Raw genomic sequence first — 14,271 nt, forward strand, 5'->3', positions numbered from 1 at the left:
TTAAAATCCAAACTTGTGGATCCACAGATTTGCAGCAGCAATGTGGAGTTGAGATCACTGCTAGCAAATATAGCCATGGCTCTTCAGTGGCTCTCTGACAGGCTCTGTAGGTCAAAGGCAGAGAGATCTGTCCAGTCCATGTTTGGCTCTGTCCCACCTTTGTGTCTTTTATGTGAATATAGCCAGATCCACATCAAGTCTGGATGCAGTTGAGACAGACACCTGGCAGGATACATGGGAGAAGCCACGTTTGGTCAGATTTCACTTCCTGCTGCCGTTTGATTTTATCTTTAGGAAACTGCGACTGTTGCTGAACAGAAAAAAAAAAAGCCTTCATTTGTTCTTGAGAATACAGCTTGCACAAGAGGTTGGAAGATGCAGACTCTGTAACTCTTCCCCAAGTGTTTTGGCATTTCCAAATCTACATACCTTTGTGTTATATATGTACTGCATCCTTTTTCATTTGTAAGTTTATGTGGCTTCACGGTTTGGTTTCTTATTATTTCAGGTCGCAATTTCTCCTTAAGCATGTCTCCCTGCCTCTGACCATCTTGCTTTTAAATGCTTGAACTGTGAACAGGGCCCAAGAGAGTAGGAGTTCTAGCTGAAGCAGAAGTCACACCCCTCTGCATTTTGTAAAACTGCATTCAGAAATCATCCATTTAGTTTGTTCTTCATAGACAGATATATATCGCTAATACTTTTCTTTGCATATGTAAAGCCAAAGTCAAGTAATTTTAAAGTAACTGGTGGTTTTGTTTAAGTTTAAATGAGCAACACAATCTTGCATTAATTCTTACTGTGGAAAAAGTAATTTTACATAAAGACTAGACTATATGCCATGATCCTCTCTGCTTGACTTGCATGACTGACAGGAAGTGTGCTGTAGCGTGACCAAAGGGAAAGTTAACTATTTTTGGAAAGTTTTATTTGGTAAATAAAAGCATGAAAATCAGTGAGGCTCAAAGTAGAGGCACCATAATACCTGCTCATTGAAGATTATTCTAAAACATAAATTGAACTTAAGGCAGGGAATGAATAATATGAAATCAGCTTATTATGGCAGCATATGAAAAAGACATACTTGCAGCATATCCACACAATATACCTTTTGCAGTTTACTTAAACAAGGGATAAGGGAAACAAAAATATGGGAAGTGATGGATCGTCTGTAACTATTTCTTGTGGACCTTTTATGTTCTTGAGTAATCACAGAAGTGTTAAATTTGTTAATTTACAGAAAATTGTGGGAAGATTTGTTCCCAGTTCCTTTAGAGTCCAAGGTGACATTTTGCAGAGAACCAAAATATGCTGATTTTTATCAGGAACATTTTGGATGTAGTCTTGTTTCTGATTAATATTGTCTTGATTGCCTAATCAGTTAATAAATTAATCAAACCTAATATGTTTTTTTTTCTCAACTTTGCATATTTGTGTCTTCATTAGAGCCTGACTGATATTTTGGTCCCCTGATATTATCAGCTGATATTGGCCTATTATACAGTATATACACTAGCCAGACACTTCATTAGGTACAGCTTGATAGTACCAGGTTTTACTGTCAGAACTGCTATAATTCAACATGGTGCTGTAAACATTCCTCAGAGGTTTTGGTCCAAACTGACATCATAGCGTCACATAATTGCTGCAGATTTGTCTGCTGCACATACGTGACAGCAATCTCCCATTCCACCACATCCCAAAGGTGCTCTGTTGGATTGAGATCTGGTAACTGTGGAGACCGTTTAAGTACAGTGAACTTATTCTCATATTCAAGAAACAAGTTTGAGATATTTTGAGATGATTTGAGCTTTGTGACACGTCATGTTATCCTGCTGGAAACAGCCATCAGAAGATGTGTGGTGGTCACAAAGGGATGGACATGGTAACAGTACTCTTTAATACTGTTTAAATGATGATCGTTGGTAATAAAGGGCCCAAAGTGTATCAAAAATTATCCCCCACACCTTCACGTCACCTGGCCTGAACTGTTGATGCAGGGCAGGATGGATCTGTGCTGTAAATAGCGTTGGTGGATAGTTCAATAATTATCTGAACCAAAAAATCTAGTATTGGTCAGGCATCAGAATTTATATCAAAGCTAAACTACAGGCATGAAAAGGGGTAACACTTTAGGTTTTCATAAAAAACACAGTAGCTGTACTTGGAGTGAACTCAGATCGTCTCTGTAGACGTGTTCTGCGACAGGGGGGTGATGTGCGATTGATCTGATTGAAGGAAAGATTGTCACTTTTTATGGAAATGAATGTTGTGTACCCACAGTATGTTTTAGAGCAAACACTGCTTTGGCTCAAACACTCATTAATAATGTCTTCCAGTGTCTACAATTACAGTCATCTGTTGATTTATTTTTGGCAGCATCCACTGACTCACTCATGAGATTTTTGCATATTTTAAAATTTAAATAAATTCTTGGATTGTGTGTGATTAAGTGATTGACAGACCCGTTTGTGTCTGTGATCAGAGTTTGATTGACAAAAACAGCGAGGTTGGTACCTTAGGCCCACTATTTTAGCCCTTTACGTGAATCAGTAAAATAACAGATTGGTTGATAATAACACTAATAGTTTTTTGAGTCCTCAGTCTTTGTGGACTAATACACCAGTACAAAGTATTTCCTGCAAAGTGCATACAAGACACTATGCTGAATGTAGGCTTTTATATGTCTGTCGCCCTTTTTCTCATTTCGCTCCATAATTTGCAGCTTTCGCGTTGTCTCGCTTTCATCATTGGCAGGATATGCATGACCATTGTGGACCGTGAGGCCACCGTCTCGCCGCTCAACATCTATCTGATCTCTCCACGCATCCCATTTCACTGGAGGTGCGGTGGTCGTCAGATGACGTGAAAAGAGATGAAAGTTCTTCACACTTGAACTTTGATGTTTCCTCAGGCGTCAATCAGCAGCTCATTTTGTGTGTGTGTGTGTGTGTGTGTGTGTGTGTGTGTGTGTGTGTGTGTGTGTGATCCATGGGACTGTTTGATGCATCATTTCAAGCAGAATAATATCTCCGTGCTATTCTTTTACTTTTCATTGCTTCTTTTTCTTTTACCGCATTCTGTTCCCATCCCCCCGTCTCCTTTCTTTTTCTCTCTCTCTTTCTGTCTCCCCCCTCCCCTCTCTTTTCCTTGAGTATTCTTTCCTTTCAGTCTCTCCTCCTGCCCCCCCCCATCCATTTGCTCATCTCCTTGTCAGTCACCTTCCATCTCTTTCTTTCTCTCACCGTCTCTCTTCTTTCTCCTCTCTCATGTAACACGCTCGCATCCGAGACTGTGCACGAAACAATCTTCCAACACTTTCCCATACTCGTAAACCTCACTTGATCAATGAGAGAGTGAAAAGATACAGAGGGGAAGGCACAGGAATGCATGGATGAAACACAGAGAAGAACTCAGCAGCAGATACAGGAAGAGAGACAGACAGGGATGTGCAGAAACAAAGATGAAGAATGACACACAAAGAAAGAAGAAAGGAGGGCGAGTTGCTTTGGCGGAGCCATAATTTCAGACGGATATGATGCTGATTTTGTTTTTGTTGTTGGTGTGTGCATCTTGTGACTTTGATGTAACTTAACCTATTGATTACTGGACTGTCAAGGAACCTTGTGCATCAGTGCTGCGCCTGTGTATGCGTGTGTTTTTAAACCTACTGGCCACACGTGCTCATTTGGCTGCAAGAATATTTGGTTTGTTTAGTGTCTGCTCTGTGTTTGCGCTGGTGCTACCAGACTCGCTACCGAAACTGTGCTGAAGACTAAAGAGAAGGAGGCGGAGGGTAGCGTTAGCCCCGCCTCCTCACATCCCTCACGTATAAATAGGAGGCAAACATAGTCTATTCTCACTCAACACTCGCACTGAAGAATGAGATCCTTGAAGCACCTGAAACCTCACAGCAGGAGGAGCGTGGTGAGTTCACTGGCTCTCGCTCGTAGCATGTTAAGTGGTAGTTTGCTGAGGTGGTGGGCAACGTGGGTTTGATCCCGGCAAAGCTGAAATAATACAGATAGAAAACTGCCATCAGAGATGCTTTGATTGTATCTGGTTTTCTTTTGTTTGTAAAGTTCCTTTCTGTGGAGTCTTTTTTATTCTAAATGAAGAGCTGCCACTTGCATTAACTTATTGCAATCTCTGTTTGAGCTTTTTTAAAAATAATCTTTTTCCCAAACTCTTCTTCGCTGTCATCTTTTTGTCTTCTTCACTTTTTGTTTTTATCTTTCATTGAGTGTCTGGCTTTCATTTTGGCATTTTCCTTTCTCCTTCTGTCTCCTGGTTGCTCACTGCCTCTCCCTCCCTCCCTTTCCCTCTGTCTCTACATGTCTTTCTTTTTCTTTCTTCCTCTTGCTCTCTTTTGCCTGCTGCCTCACACTCACCCTCTCACTCTTTCACTCAGCCCTCTCCTCCTCCCCCTCCCTCTCTTATGTGTGTGTCTCTCTCTCAGCCTTCCTCCTTCCCTCCTGCCCACCCCCCTTCTCCTTATCTCTCCTTCATTCTCCCTTTACCTTACATTTTCTCCTTTTTTTTTCTTTTTTTCCTCTCCCTCCTCCCTTTCACTAGACTCTTGCATGCTCTAAGCTCTCACTCGCTCACTCTTTTTCCTGCTTCTCTCCCTCCCTCCCTCCATCTCTGTCTCTGCTGCTGTTCTCACTCTGCTCTCCAGTGTTTTTGTCTTATCTCGTGCTTTTCTATTCTTTTTTCATTTCTTAATCTTGCTCAGTTTTCATTCTTTTCTTTTTTTCTTGCACTTGAATGTGTGTTTGTGTGGAGATCAGTAGGCCATCTAATCCACCACCACTCACTCACACACACACACACGCACACACACATCATGCATGGTTAGCACGTTGGATTAGGATGCTGTCTTTCATAGTTCCTGTCTCTCCAGATCTGAAGGTTTGTTTTTGGACACTGTTCATTCAGGTTGACTACTTGTACTAGGAAGAGTGATTTGGGGATAGATTTACCTCAGTGGGAGGAAATGTTGTCTGCTTTTGCGCATCCTTTCTAGTGATGTAATAAACAGCTCCTGAAAATCAAAATTGTTCTCTTACTTTTTTCCCCTCTCTGTCAGCAACTAGCTCAAAGAATCTGATCAGATGAGTCTCACCACATTTTTTCTTCAGCAGCTCATTTTTAATGGCGTGGAGGATGGTGCACAGTAGTTCACATTGAAAACATAACTTCCTGCCTTTATAAAAATTTACACTGAGCTTGATTTTTGTTCCCCTCTATAACACTTGGCAATAAAAAACATTAAATGCTGATCTCTTTACAAACAGTTTGTCTCTTTCCTGTTCCAGGAGGAGGCGAGCCGGCGCCTGGGTAGATGTGAGCCCAAGGTAATGGCCAGGCTGGTGGACATAGGCACACAGACAGATCCAGTAGTTGTGCTGTCCTTGGCCCAGGCCGCCGTGCTAGGTCTCATCTCCCAGAATGAAGTATTCGGAGCTACCATTGCACCAAACGGCTTCTACACTGGTGAACCAAAAGAGTCCCCTGCACCCCCAGTAGACGGAGTTGACTACGAGTACGCAGACCAACTTATCGGCGCCAACGGAGATTATCTTGGAGAAAACTTGGGAGAAGACGGTCAGATGCAACCAAGCTGCAGCCAGCGGAGGTGGCAGCAGGGGCCTCCTCAACATCCGGATGGGAAAATGGTGGTCCCCGATCGTCATGGCCTTCAAGCAGGTGACATGTCCTCTTCCCACGTGAAAGGGGAAGGGATGAACTCTGGAATGTCCTCCTGTGTCCACATGCTGAACAATATGGCTCCCAGAGGTGGTCTAGTTCAAGTAGATCCGGCCACCCTGAGAGGCACCAACAAGAACTGTGCAGAATGTGAGCGGGAAGCTACAAACCAGCAGCAAGCCAACACACATGTCCACCCTCCTCCCCCCCAGGTGGCCCACAGGGGACCGGAGCAGGGCCACAGAGGACTGCAGGGCCAGCGCCCGATGGGGGGCCACGGTCGAGGTGGTAGAGAGGATGAAGAAGAGGTAGAACACCAGGGGAACACAATGATGAAACCCACACAGCAGGAGGAAGCTATCAGCAGCTACTTCCAGACCAGTGAAGTGGGAAGCTACGATTCTACAGAGATGGGAATGGGGGGCGAGTATGAAGACAGCAGCCAGAGTATGATGTGGACAGACGGGAGTGCGGCAGGGCAGCATCCCCAGCCTCCACACCCCCAGCCTCCACGTAGACACGGTGGCCGTAGAGTAGACCGGCTAGATATCAACATCCAGATTGATGAATCCTACTGCGTAGACGTGGGAGACGGTTTGAAACGCTGGAAGTGTCGCATGTGTGATAAATCCTACACCTCTAAGTATAACCTGGTCACACACATCCTGGGCCACAACGGCATCAAACCGCATGCCTGTCCACATTGCGGAAAGCTTTTCAAGCAGCCCAGTCACCTCCAAACCCATCTGCTAACCCACCAAGGTACGCGGCCTCACAAGTGCACAGTCTGCAAGAAGGGCTTCACCCAGACCAGTCACCTGAAGCGACACATGCTGCAACACACCGACGTAAAGCCCTACAGCTGCCGCTTCTGCCGCCGTGGCTTCGCCTATCCCAGCGAACTGCGAGCGCACGAGGTAAAGCACGAACGAGGCCGCTGCCATGTGTGTTCGCAATGTGGCATGGAGTTCCCCACCTATGCTCACCTCAAACGCCACCAGACCAGCCACCAGGGCCCCCACACCTTCCAGTGCACCGAGTGTAATAAGTCTTTCGCCTACCGTAGCCAGCTCCAGAACCACCTCCTGAAGCACCAGAGCCCGAGGCCTTACACCTGCTCCCAGTGCGGCCTGGAGTTTGTGCAACTCCACCACCTACGTCAGCACTCGCTCACCCATAAGGTATCTGACTGCTCAAGTTGCACACATGCTGTAAATGTTACCTGTAGATCAGTATTCAGCAGAGAAGTTTTTTTTCTTTTGGCTTGTACAAAAATATTGAATGCTTTGGTTCTCTTTTTTTAATAGAGAGTCAAAACAAACGAACAAAAAAAAGATAATTTGCATCTGCAGTTCATATATAATTCACCTTAAGCCTTGGGTGTAGTTAAGAGATACGAGCATCCACCTATCTGGCATCCTTTGTTGTCTTTGTCAGATTCATCTTGTTACAAAAACGTATGATTTTTAAGGTCAAAATAGAATCAACGTATCAGTCTAATATAAGAAATTTAGCACCTGGATTTAGTATGCTTATAAAAAATAACAGCTGGTAGAGGCTCGAGCCCCCACCTGCAACCATGAATTTGATAAGTGCAAAAAAAAAAGATGGATGGATGGGAAAAAAGAAACTATTCCATCAACATGGTAATGTTAGACTTTTCTGTGTGGCTTTTTTTTTTTCATTAATTTGAAATTTTTAATAATGTAGTGCCAACAAGTCACGATGAGGAAATGTATTTTTCTTTTTTATATTGAGTCACTTTAAGTGGTTAATTGCCCAGTGAATAGAATAAACTCCAGGTGGGTCATAGAAACAAGAAGAAAATTGAGTTTCTAGCCTTGAATAATTTTTTTTAATGGCAACAAAACCAAGTCTGAGTTGTTAAACAAATAGTATTAATTCTCATGTAAAATATGTTTTTGTTGATGCCATTTTCCCTGTGCAAATGCTGAGAAATCTTTGCAAAGGCTTCATCAGCAGTTAGAAACACAATACTTAATCAAAATGGTGAAAAATCAAAGGAAATTAGAAGCATAGTAGAATTATCTGGCAAATGTTGCATTTTTGGAAAGACCTTCAATCTCCTTGTCACGCTTTTTCAACCCTTGCTGTTTTCCACACTTTCACACAGGTGGGGAAGAGAGATGAAGGTGCTTCGGATTACCTTTTGCCTGTATTTGTGATCATTCTTGGTTATTCTAAAATCAGTTCCTTTTGAATGAGACTTTTTTTCCCACCCCAACTTTTAGTCATGCCTAGTGGGTGAAGGAATAGAAGATAGCTGACAGATAGAAATCCCACACGGTGACAAATGAAAATGCTGTGTTGCTAGGGACGGGCTCAAATGTGCTTTCTGGGGGAACAAAAATCCAAAGCCACGTTCATCATCAAACTGAAAGTGATGAGAGCAGTGAATGTTCTCAGTGGAGAGAGAATATTCTCTTTTGTGGCTTGTGTTTGAGCTGGTTGTCTGTTCACTGCTCCCCCTGGTGGATAACGGCAGCTCAACCCATTTGCCGTGCAGACAGTGGGCGGACGGACAGTCTGCCAGATTTGTCTGCTTATACAAACACTGTCTCTGGACCCACTAGTGTCCCGTAATACATATTTGTTCCTCGCAATAGCCTTGAATCCGCTCATTCAGTCGCAGGTTTTTGTCTACTGACACTGACTGCAGAGTGGAGTGCAGGAGGCAGCAGCACATTCATTGAGACAGGCCTCAAGGCCTTAGATGACAGTTGTCTGCTCCTGTGACCCACTGCATGTGTTTGAGAACGTTACAGCAGCTGAATAAAGATGATACAAAGGGCCTTTTCCCTGTATTCTAGTGATCTCCTTTGGTACACCTAAAATGGCTGCCATAGATTTTGATATGGTTGGAGGAATTGCAGGCAGGATTAAAATATTGCCCTGACACTGTATGCAGGATGGTGACTCTTTGGCCACCCTGTTTTACATGAATGTTATACTCTTGCTGTTGTTTTTGTAGGTAAAGTTGTATAATTTAGTTATAGTTGAGCATATTAATCCAGCTCTTATATATTTTTACATTAGTGGATGTTTGCATGAGGTCAGCGTATGCACAGGTAATCCTTGTGAGCCAAAACTCAGGCTAAATGTTGTTTCAGACAGATACTCTTGGATCTGTATCAGTGAGAGCCGATATCTTTACTTAGGTCATCTTAAGCACACAGCTCTGTCTGTGAGCACCAAAGCCCCGCCCACCTGCTCTGTGACCCTTCTGTTTACAAGGGCCAGCAAATCGGAAGAAGCGGCTTGTTTCAGACACTGGCTATCAGCACCAAAGTCCAGCGTGAGATAAATTTTAATAGTTTTGTATTACGACACATACAAATCTATTTTATTATAGTCCAAGAATAACATTATTAGGCTGGAATAGCATAGGAGCATAATAGGTTCTCTCTCAGCCACATTAACCTGATATTAAAAGTGTTAAAAAAATATGCTGACTGCTCAGTAATTTTTCTTTCCTTTGGTAAAAAATGTAAGGAAATTTTGTCACAATGCAGATTTAAAGATAGCCTGGATTGTGAAACTCACACTGAATCTAAAAATATGTGTCTGCGTGCTCAGGTTTGGGTGTGTTATGACTTGGAAAAGCAGTGAGCTTTTAGACCCCACACGTTCAGATTAATCAGTATATCTGCCAACGTCTCACACTCTTGGAAGCAAACAGAACAGCTATTGCTGTATTTGACTGATGGACCTTTATCTTCTCTTTGCACTCTGCAGGGGATGAAAGGCCACAAGTGTGACGTGTGTTCCCGAGAGTTCACCCTGTCTGCCAACCTGAAGAGGCATATGCTCATCCACAACAGCGTCAGGCCCTTCCAGTGTCACGTTTGCTTCAAGAGCTTCATCCAGAAACAGACCCTCAAGACCCACATGATCGTCCACCTGCCTGTGAAGCCATTCAAATGCAAGGTACGTATTTTAACTCCAGACTGATAGCAGAGTGTGCAGGGCTGTTTAATTAACTGGCGTGAAATTAGTTGTGATGATGCATTTTTAGTTTCTATCGATTTAATTTAACATAATAGGATTATGAGGGAGAAGAAAGTGCTCCTAGAAAGCATCTCATAAGCGTCTTATAACCTGATATCAGTACGTTTTCTAAAATTAAATGAGAAGAAAATCCCAGACACGAGAGGCCACTATCGCCAGGCAGGATGCTTTTATCACATCTGGTATAAGTTTTTTCTCTGTTTATATCAGTGCACCTAAATTATTATTTTTTTGTATACTTTTTTCCCAGGTTTGTGGCAAGTCTTTCAACCGAATGTATAACCTTCTGGGTCACATGCATCTCCATGCTGGCAGTAAGCCCTTCAAGTGTCCTTACTGCACCAGTAAGTTCAACCTGAAAGGAAACCTCAGCAGGCACATGAAGGTCAAACACGGCATGGATGTCTCACCAGAAGGACAAGGTTAGGCTCACTTTTTTTTAACATTAATATCAACCTTACTTTCTGTCATATGCATTTACTGTGAAAGGGATGGATCCTTATATTAAAAATGGCCAAACTTTCATATGTCATAGAACAACAAAAATGTTGCACCTTTTTTACAGTTATTTTTGCGCTAATATTGGATAATAATTTACAGATAAGCACATTAGCCAGGTGTTTTATACTGTTTCAAAAGTAGATGTTTGCAGAAGGTTCAGTTAATGACATCAGTGCATGTACAAGTAATCCCATATGAGCCATAGCTCAGGCTTCGCACAGCTCCCAGTGCTGTTCCAAACAGTCTTTTTCCTACTCTTGAATCTGTGTCAGTGAGAGCAGATATCCCTAAAATGGTCATCTCAGGCACACAGCTGTGGCACCTCCTGTTCAGACCTTCTGTTTGCATCAGGCCACAAGTCAGAGGAAAGTTGCCTAAAAGCAAGAAGATCTGAAACAGCTTGTTTCAAATGCGGGGGACACCAAAGCCCAGTATAAGATAAATGAGGATTATTTTAAACTATGAATGCAAAGAAGAAGTAGAAATATGGAGCTGAAAGTGAGCTTTATGCATTCTATCCATCTGTCCAACCACCTATTAATCTTCCATTTATACAAAGTCAGCTCACGGTGGCAGCAGGTTAAGCAGGCATTTTAAATGTCCTCCCTAGCAACACTTTCCAGTTCCTCTTGGCGGGTCCTGAGTCATTCCCAAGCCAAATGAGGTACATAATTTCTCCACTGAGTTCTGGGTCTACCCTGGGATCTCTTCCCAGTTGGGTGAGACCAAGCAACCTCCAGTGGCTTATTTAATACTTCCTCCACAGTCTGTCTCTAAGGTTAGGGAAGCTCGTTTTAGCCGCATGTATTTGCAACTTTATTTGGTCATCAGCCAGATCATGACCATAGGAGAGGGTTAGAACATGGACCGATCGGTTCAGCCTAAACAGTTAACTTTTGGCCCAACTCTCTGTTCACCATAACAGTCGGGTACAATTCCTGCATTACTGGTGTCACCATACCAATCCAGTGCTCAAACTCACACTATGCCCATTTTGTTTTTCTTCTTTTTGCTGTAGACATGTATTATTTAACTCATTTCTGCTTGTTTCTACTTGTTTTGAGTCTAAGACATAAGATTAATTCACTGATGCAATATGTTTGCAAGGTTGAGATCATTACATTGTCCAGGATTAGCTCAGAAGTGCTAAAAACCTCACTTTTCTAATAGATGGGAGTTGGCTGGATGAGCGTCATGCCATGTACTTAATGATCTTTCCTTATGTTGCCAATGTCAGTCAATGCCTTTTTGTATTTTCCAGAAGTTCTTCCAGAAATGGACAGCCAGGGGGAATATGAAGGACAGAACTTCACCTTTACAGCACCGGACAGTATGGACAATGGTGGCTCCCAAAACCTCACTAAACTCACTACGGCAAACATGGAGGACATGGAGGAGTATTACAATTTTGGAAAGGATACAAGCAGCTACACTACACCTTGAGTGGTGATGGACCAGAAAACTTTCTTCCTTGTTTTTGTTTCTGAAGGCAGAAGGAAATTACAGAATTGTTGTTGAGACTTTGGGAGACTCTGGGAAAAGGGGTTTTCATTTAGTTTTGGCCTCCTTCCAGAAGCGCCAGACTTGGCGGACTATGATGGGAGGCCAGGGAGGAGGAGGAGGAGTGCTTCAAAGGAGACGTTTCAACTCTGTTGCTTATAACCGTGACACTGAAACAGTTGACACGGTGTGAAGCTCTTCTTTTGGGATAACTACGCTTACCGGCTCAGACTCTCACTGGTGGACAGTGAAATCTGTATGTTGTGTGTATGTATCAGTTATTTGAAGAGGAAAAAAAAGAAAAAAGTTGCAGTTGCAGAGCCATTGGTTACATTTAATGTGATAGAAATTTGTTTGCCATTTTTGTCATTCACAACCAATGTATACCCTCATATTTTTGACTGAAAGTGCCAGATAGAGACATTTTGCAACTAAGCTTCCACAGTGTCAGCTATTTACTCACTGTATATCGAAGTTTTGATACATAGTCACAACATATTCATAGGTTTGAATGCTCTTAGTTAACAACTCCTAATTGTAGTTGCCCGTTCCTGCCTATTCCTCATTTGAAAGTTCAGACAGGTCTATCTTTAAGTGCATTTGTACTTTTTGCACATGACATTGTAGCCTTTTTTGTTTTCTTTAAAAAAAAAAAAAATCTTAGTAGGGCACCGACTACCAAAGTTGCTACTGTCTCATGTCGGCTACAACCAGAAAACAAAACTGCCGGCATGTAAAGCCCTCTCACTGTACAAATGATTCTGCAACATGCAGTGTGTTTACCCATCTTTTTTGTTTCACATGGTTTAGCTTTGCATTAATAATCTATCCCGTGTAGTGAATATACTGCTCTAGGTTTGGAATTACTGAGTGAACAGAACAAAAAGCACTTTTTCATCAAAACCTGTCATTTTTTCTGTGAAGGCGGTCTTCAGTAAGAGTGAATTCATTTGCCTCAAGGAAGAAGAGCTGGGGATGGAAGATAAAATCTTCCGACCCCTTATAAAGGCAATATTATTAAACATAGTTATGCTTTTTCAATCTTGTTTTGTTTTGTTTTTTCTAAACTGCTGTTTACCTAAAATGGATATTTCATGGTTGTCAGTTCAAATACGAGTTGCAGAATGAGCAGTTTGAGCAGAGAATCAGCAGTTTGGGTTTTTATTTGTTGTTTGTAGTTTCAGCACTCTTAAATCCGGGGCTGGGTCCACTTTACTTTTAATTCAATTTATTCAGAAATATTTTCCCCATCATGGGGAAAGTAGCATGAAAAACAAGAGATGACACAAACCGAACCTGTGAATTTAAAAGATGAAAATTAATTATTTTGAAGTCGTGTTTGCTTAGATTTTGAAATGATTGAATTAAAAGTGGACTGACACTGGTCCTGCCACTCAGAAATTCTGTTTAGGGGAAGATGGATAACTCCCCCTGTCCTGCCATGCAGGTCAGCCTTGATATGCACACTAAGCCAGAGGAATGGTCTACTAGTTCTTTTTTTGAGATGAGAAATATTAAACTGAGACCTCATGGAAATTGACCATGAATTATTTAATAAAGGTTCTCTAGTTTAAGTGATGAAGACTGGTGTTTTAATCCATCACTATCTGGGGGATAATCCTTATGATCTTTTAGTGATACACCCACTTTTCGTGTACGACCTCAACAAATTTGACATTGTTTTATCATTATATCTCCAACATTTAGTTGGATTGCCACGAAAGTTGGTACGCGATACATTTTGGGTCAATATTACTGTGATTTGTTGCTGAAGAACAAGCAAATTTGAATATTGATGGAGCATTTTAATTTTCTTGGTCTGCTGCATGGATGCTTTTGGCTTGGGACCAGAGAGCACATTTTGGGTTAAACCTGAGGTCTTTAACTCCCAGTAGAACTTATGGACTGGTCAGCTGCTTCATGGGTGCTTTAAACTTCCATAAGAGCAAGATTGATCAATTTTGCTCAGAGATATAGCTCTTTTATTTCTGACGATGAAGTTAAGTTTTTTGTTTTTTTAAGACTTTCAATGGGAAGTTTTAAAGAGAGGTGAGATTAATCTAAATGTCAATGATCAAGAATTGTGTTCATTTTCTTTCTTTCTGCCTTGTAACAATTGGGGTAGAAAGAGCAAGAATCTACCATATTTTCTGAATAGTGTTTAGATCTGTAAATGTCTGACCACACTTTAAATACCAAAAATATTTTTGAATATGTCTGAATGCTCATTTTTCTTTAAATTTTGCAGTTTTAGACGAACAACCAGGCCTGGGATAAATCCTTTCCTTCCTTAGGGATACATATAGATTCTTATACAGGATGAAAAGAGAGCAATGGTGGACACAAATGAGGACAACCATGGCTGGGAGGTTAATTCAGGTAATGTGATTGGCGGTCTACCTGACATGAAATTGGACATGGAATTTTCCACTGCAGCAAACCTCAATTATTCTGTATTACAAACAGGAACAAACACTAAACGCAGTCTGCAGGTGCACTTTAGCCAAGGATCAGTTTAAGATTGGAACAGTG

The 14,271-nt window shown here is 41.9% G+C and overlaps 1 protein-coding gene across 2 annotated transcripts in view; it reads left to right on the forward strand.

The window, feature by feature from the left end:
* znf710b (zinc finger protein 710b) overlaps window positions 1–13,317 on the forward strand; it is a 28,696-nt gene extending 15,379 nt beyond the window's left edge. The window contains exons 1-5 of one of the 2 annotated variants that reach the window (XM_084930104.1): window positions 3,190–3,927; window positions 5,319–6,890; window positions 9,466–9,657; window positions 9,989–10,160; window positions 11,501–13,317. In XM_084930104.1, coding sequence (XP_084786230.1) covers window positions 3,883–3,927; window positions 5,319–6,890; window positions 9,466–9,657; window positions 9,989–10,160; window positions 11,501–11,682 — 2,163 coding nt within the window. In that variant the 5' untranslated portion in view covers window positions 3,190–3,882 and the 3' untranslated portion in view covers window positions 11,683–13,317. Of the gene's footprint in view, window positions 1–3,189; window positions 3,928–5,318; window positions 6,891–9,465; window positions 9,658–9,988; window positions 10,161–11,500 lie in introns of those variants that run through there. The other variant, XM_084930109.1, reaches the window with a different exon arrangement.
* The last annotated feature ends 954 nt before the right edge of the window (window positions 13,318–14,271 follow it).

Source organism: Perissodus microlepis, chromosome 1 (genome assembly GCF_051167445.1).
Source record: "Perissodus microlepis isolate ML-2025 ecotype Zambia chromosome 1, ASM5116744v1, whole genome shotgun sequence".
In the NCBI taxonomy this organism is placed as follows: domain Eukaryota; kingdom Metazoa; phylum Chordata; class Actinopteri; order Cichliformes; family Cichlidae; genus Perissodus; species Perissodus microlepis.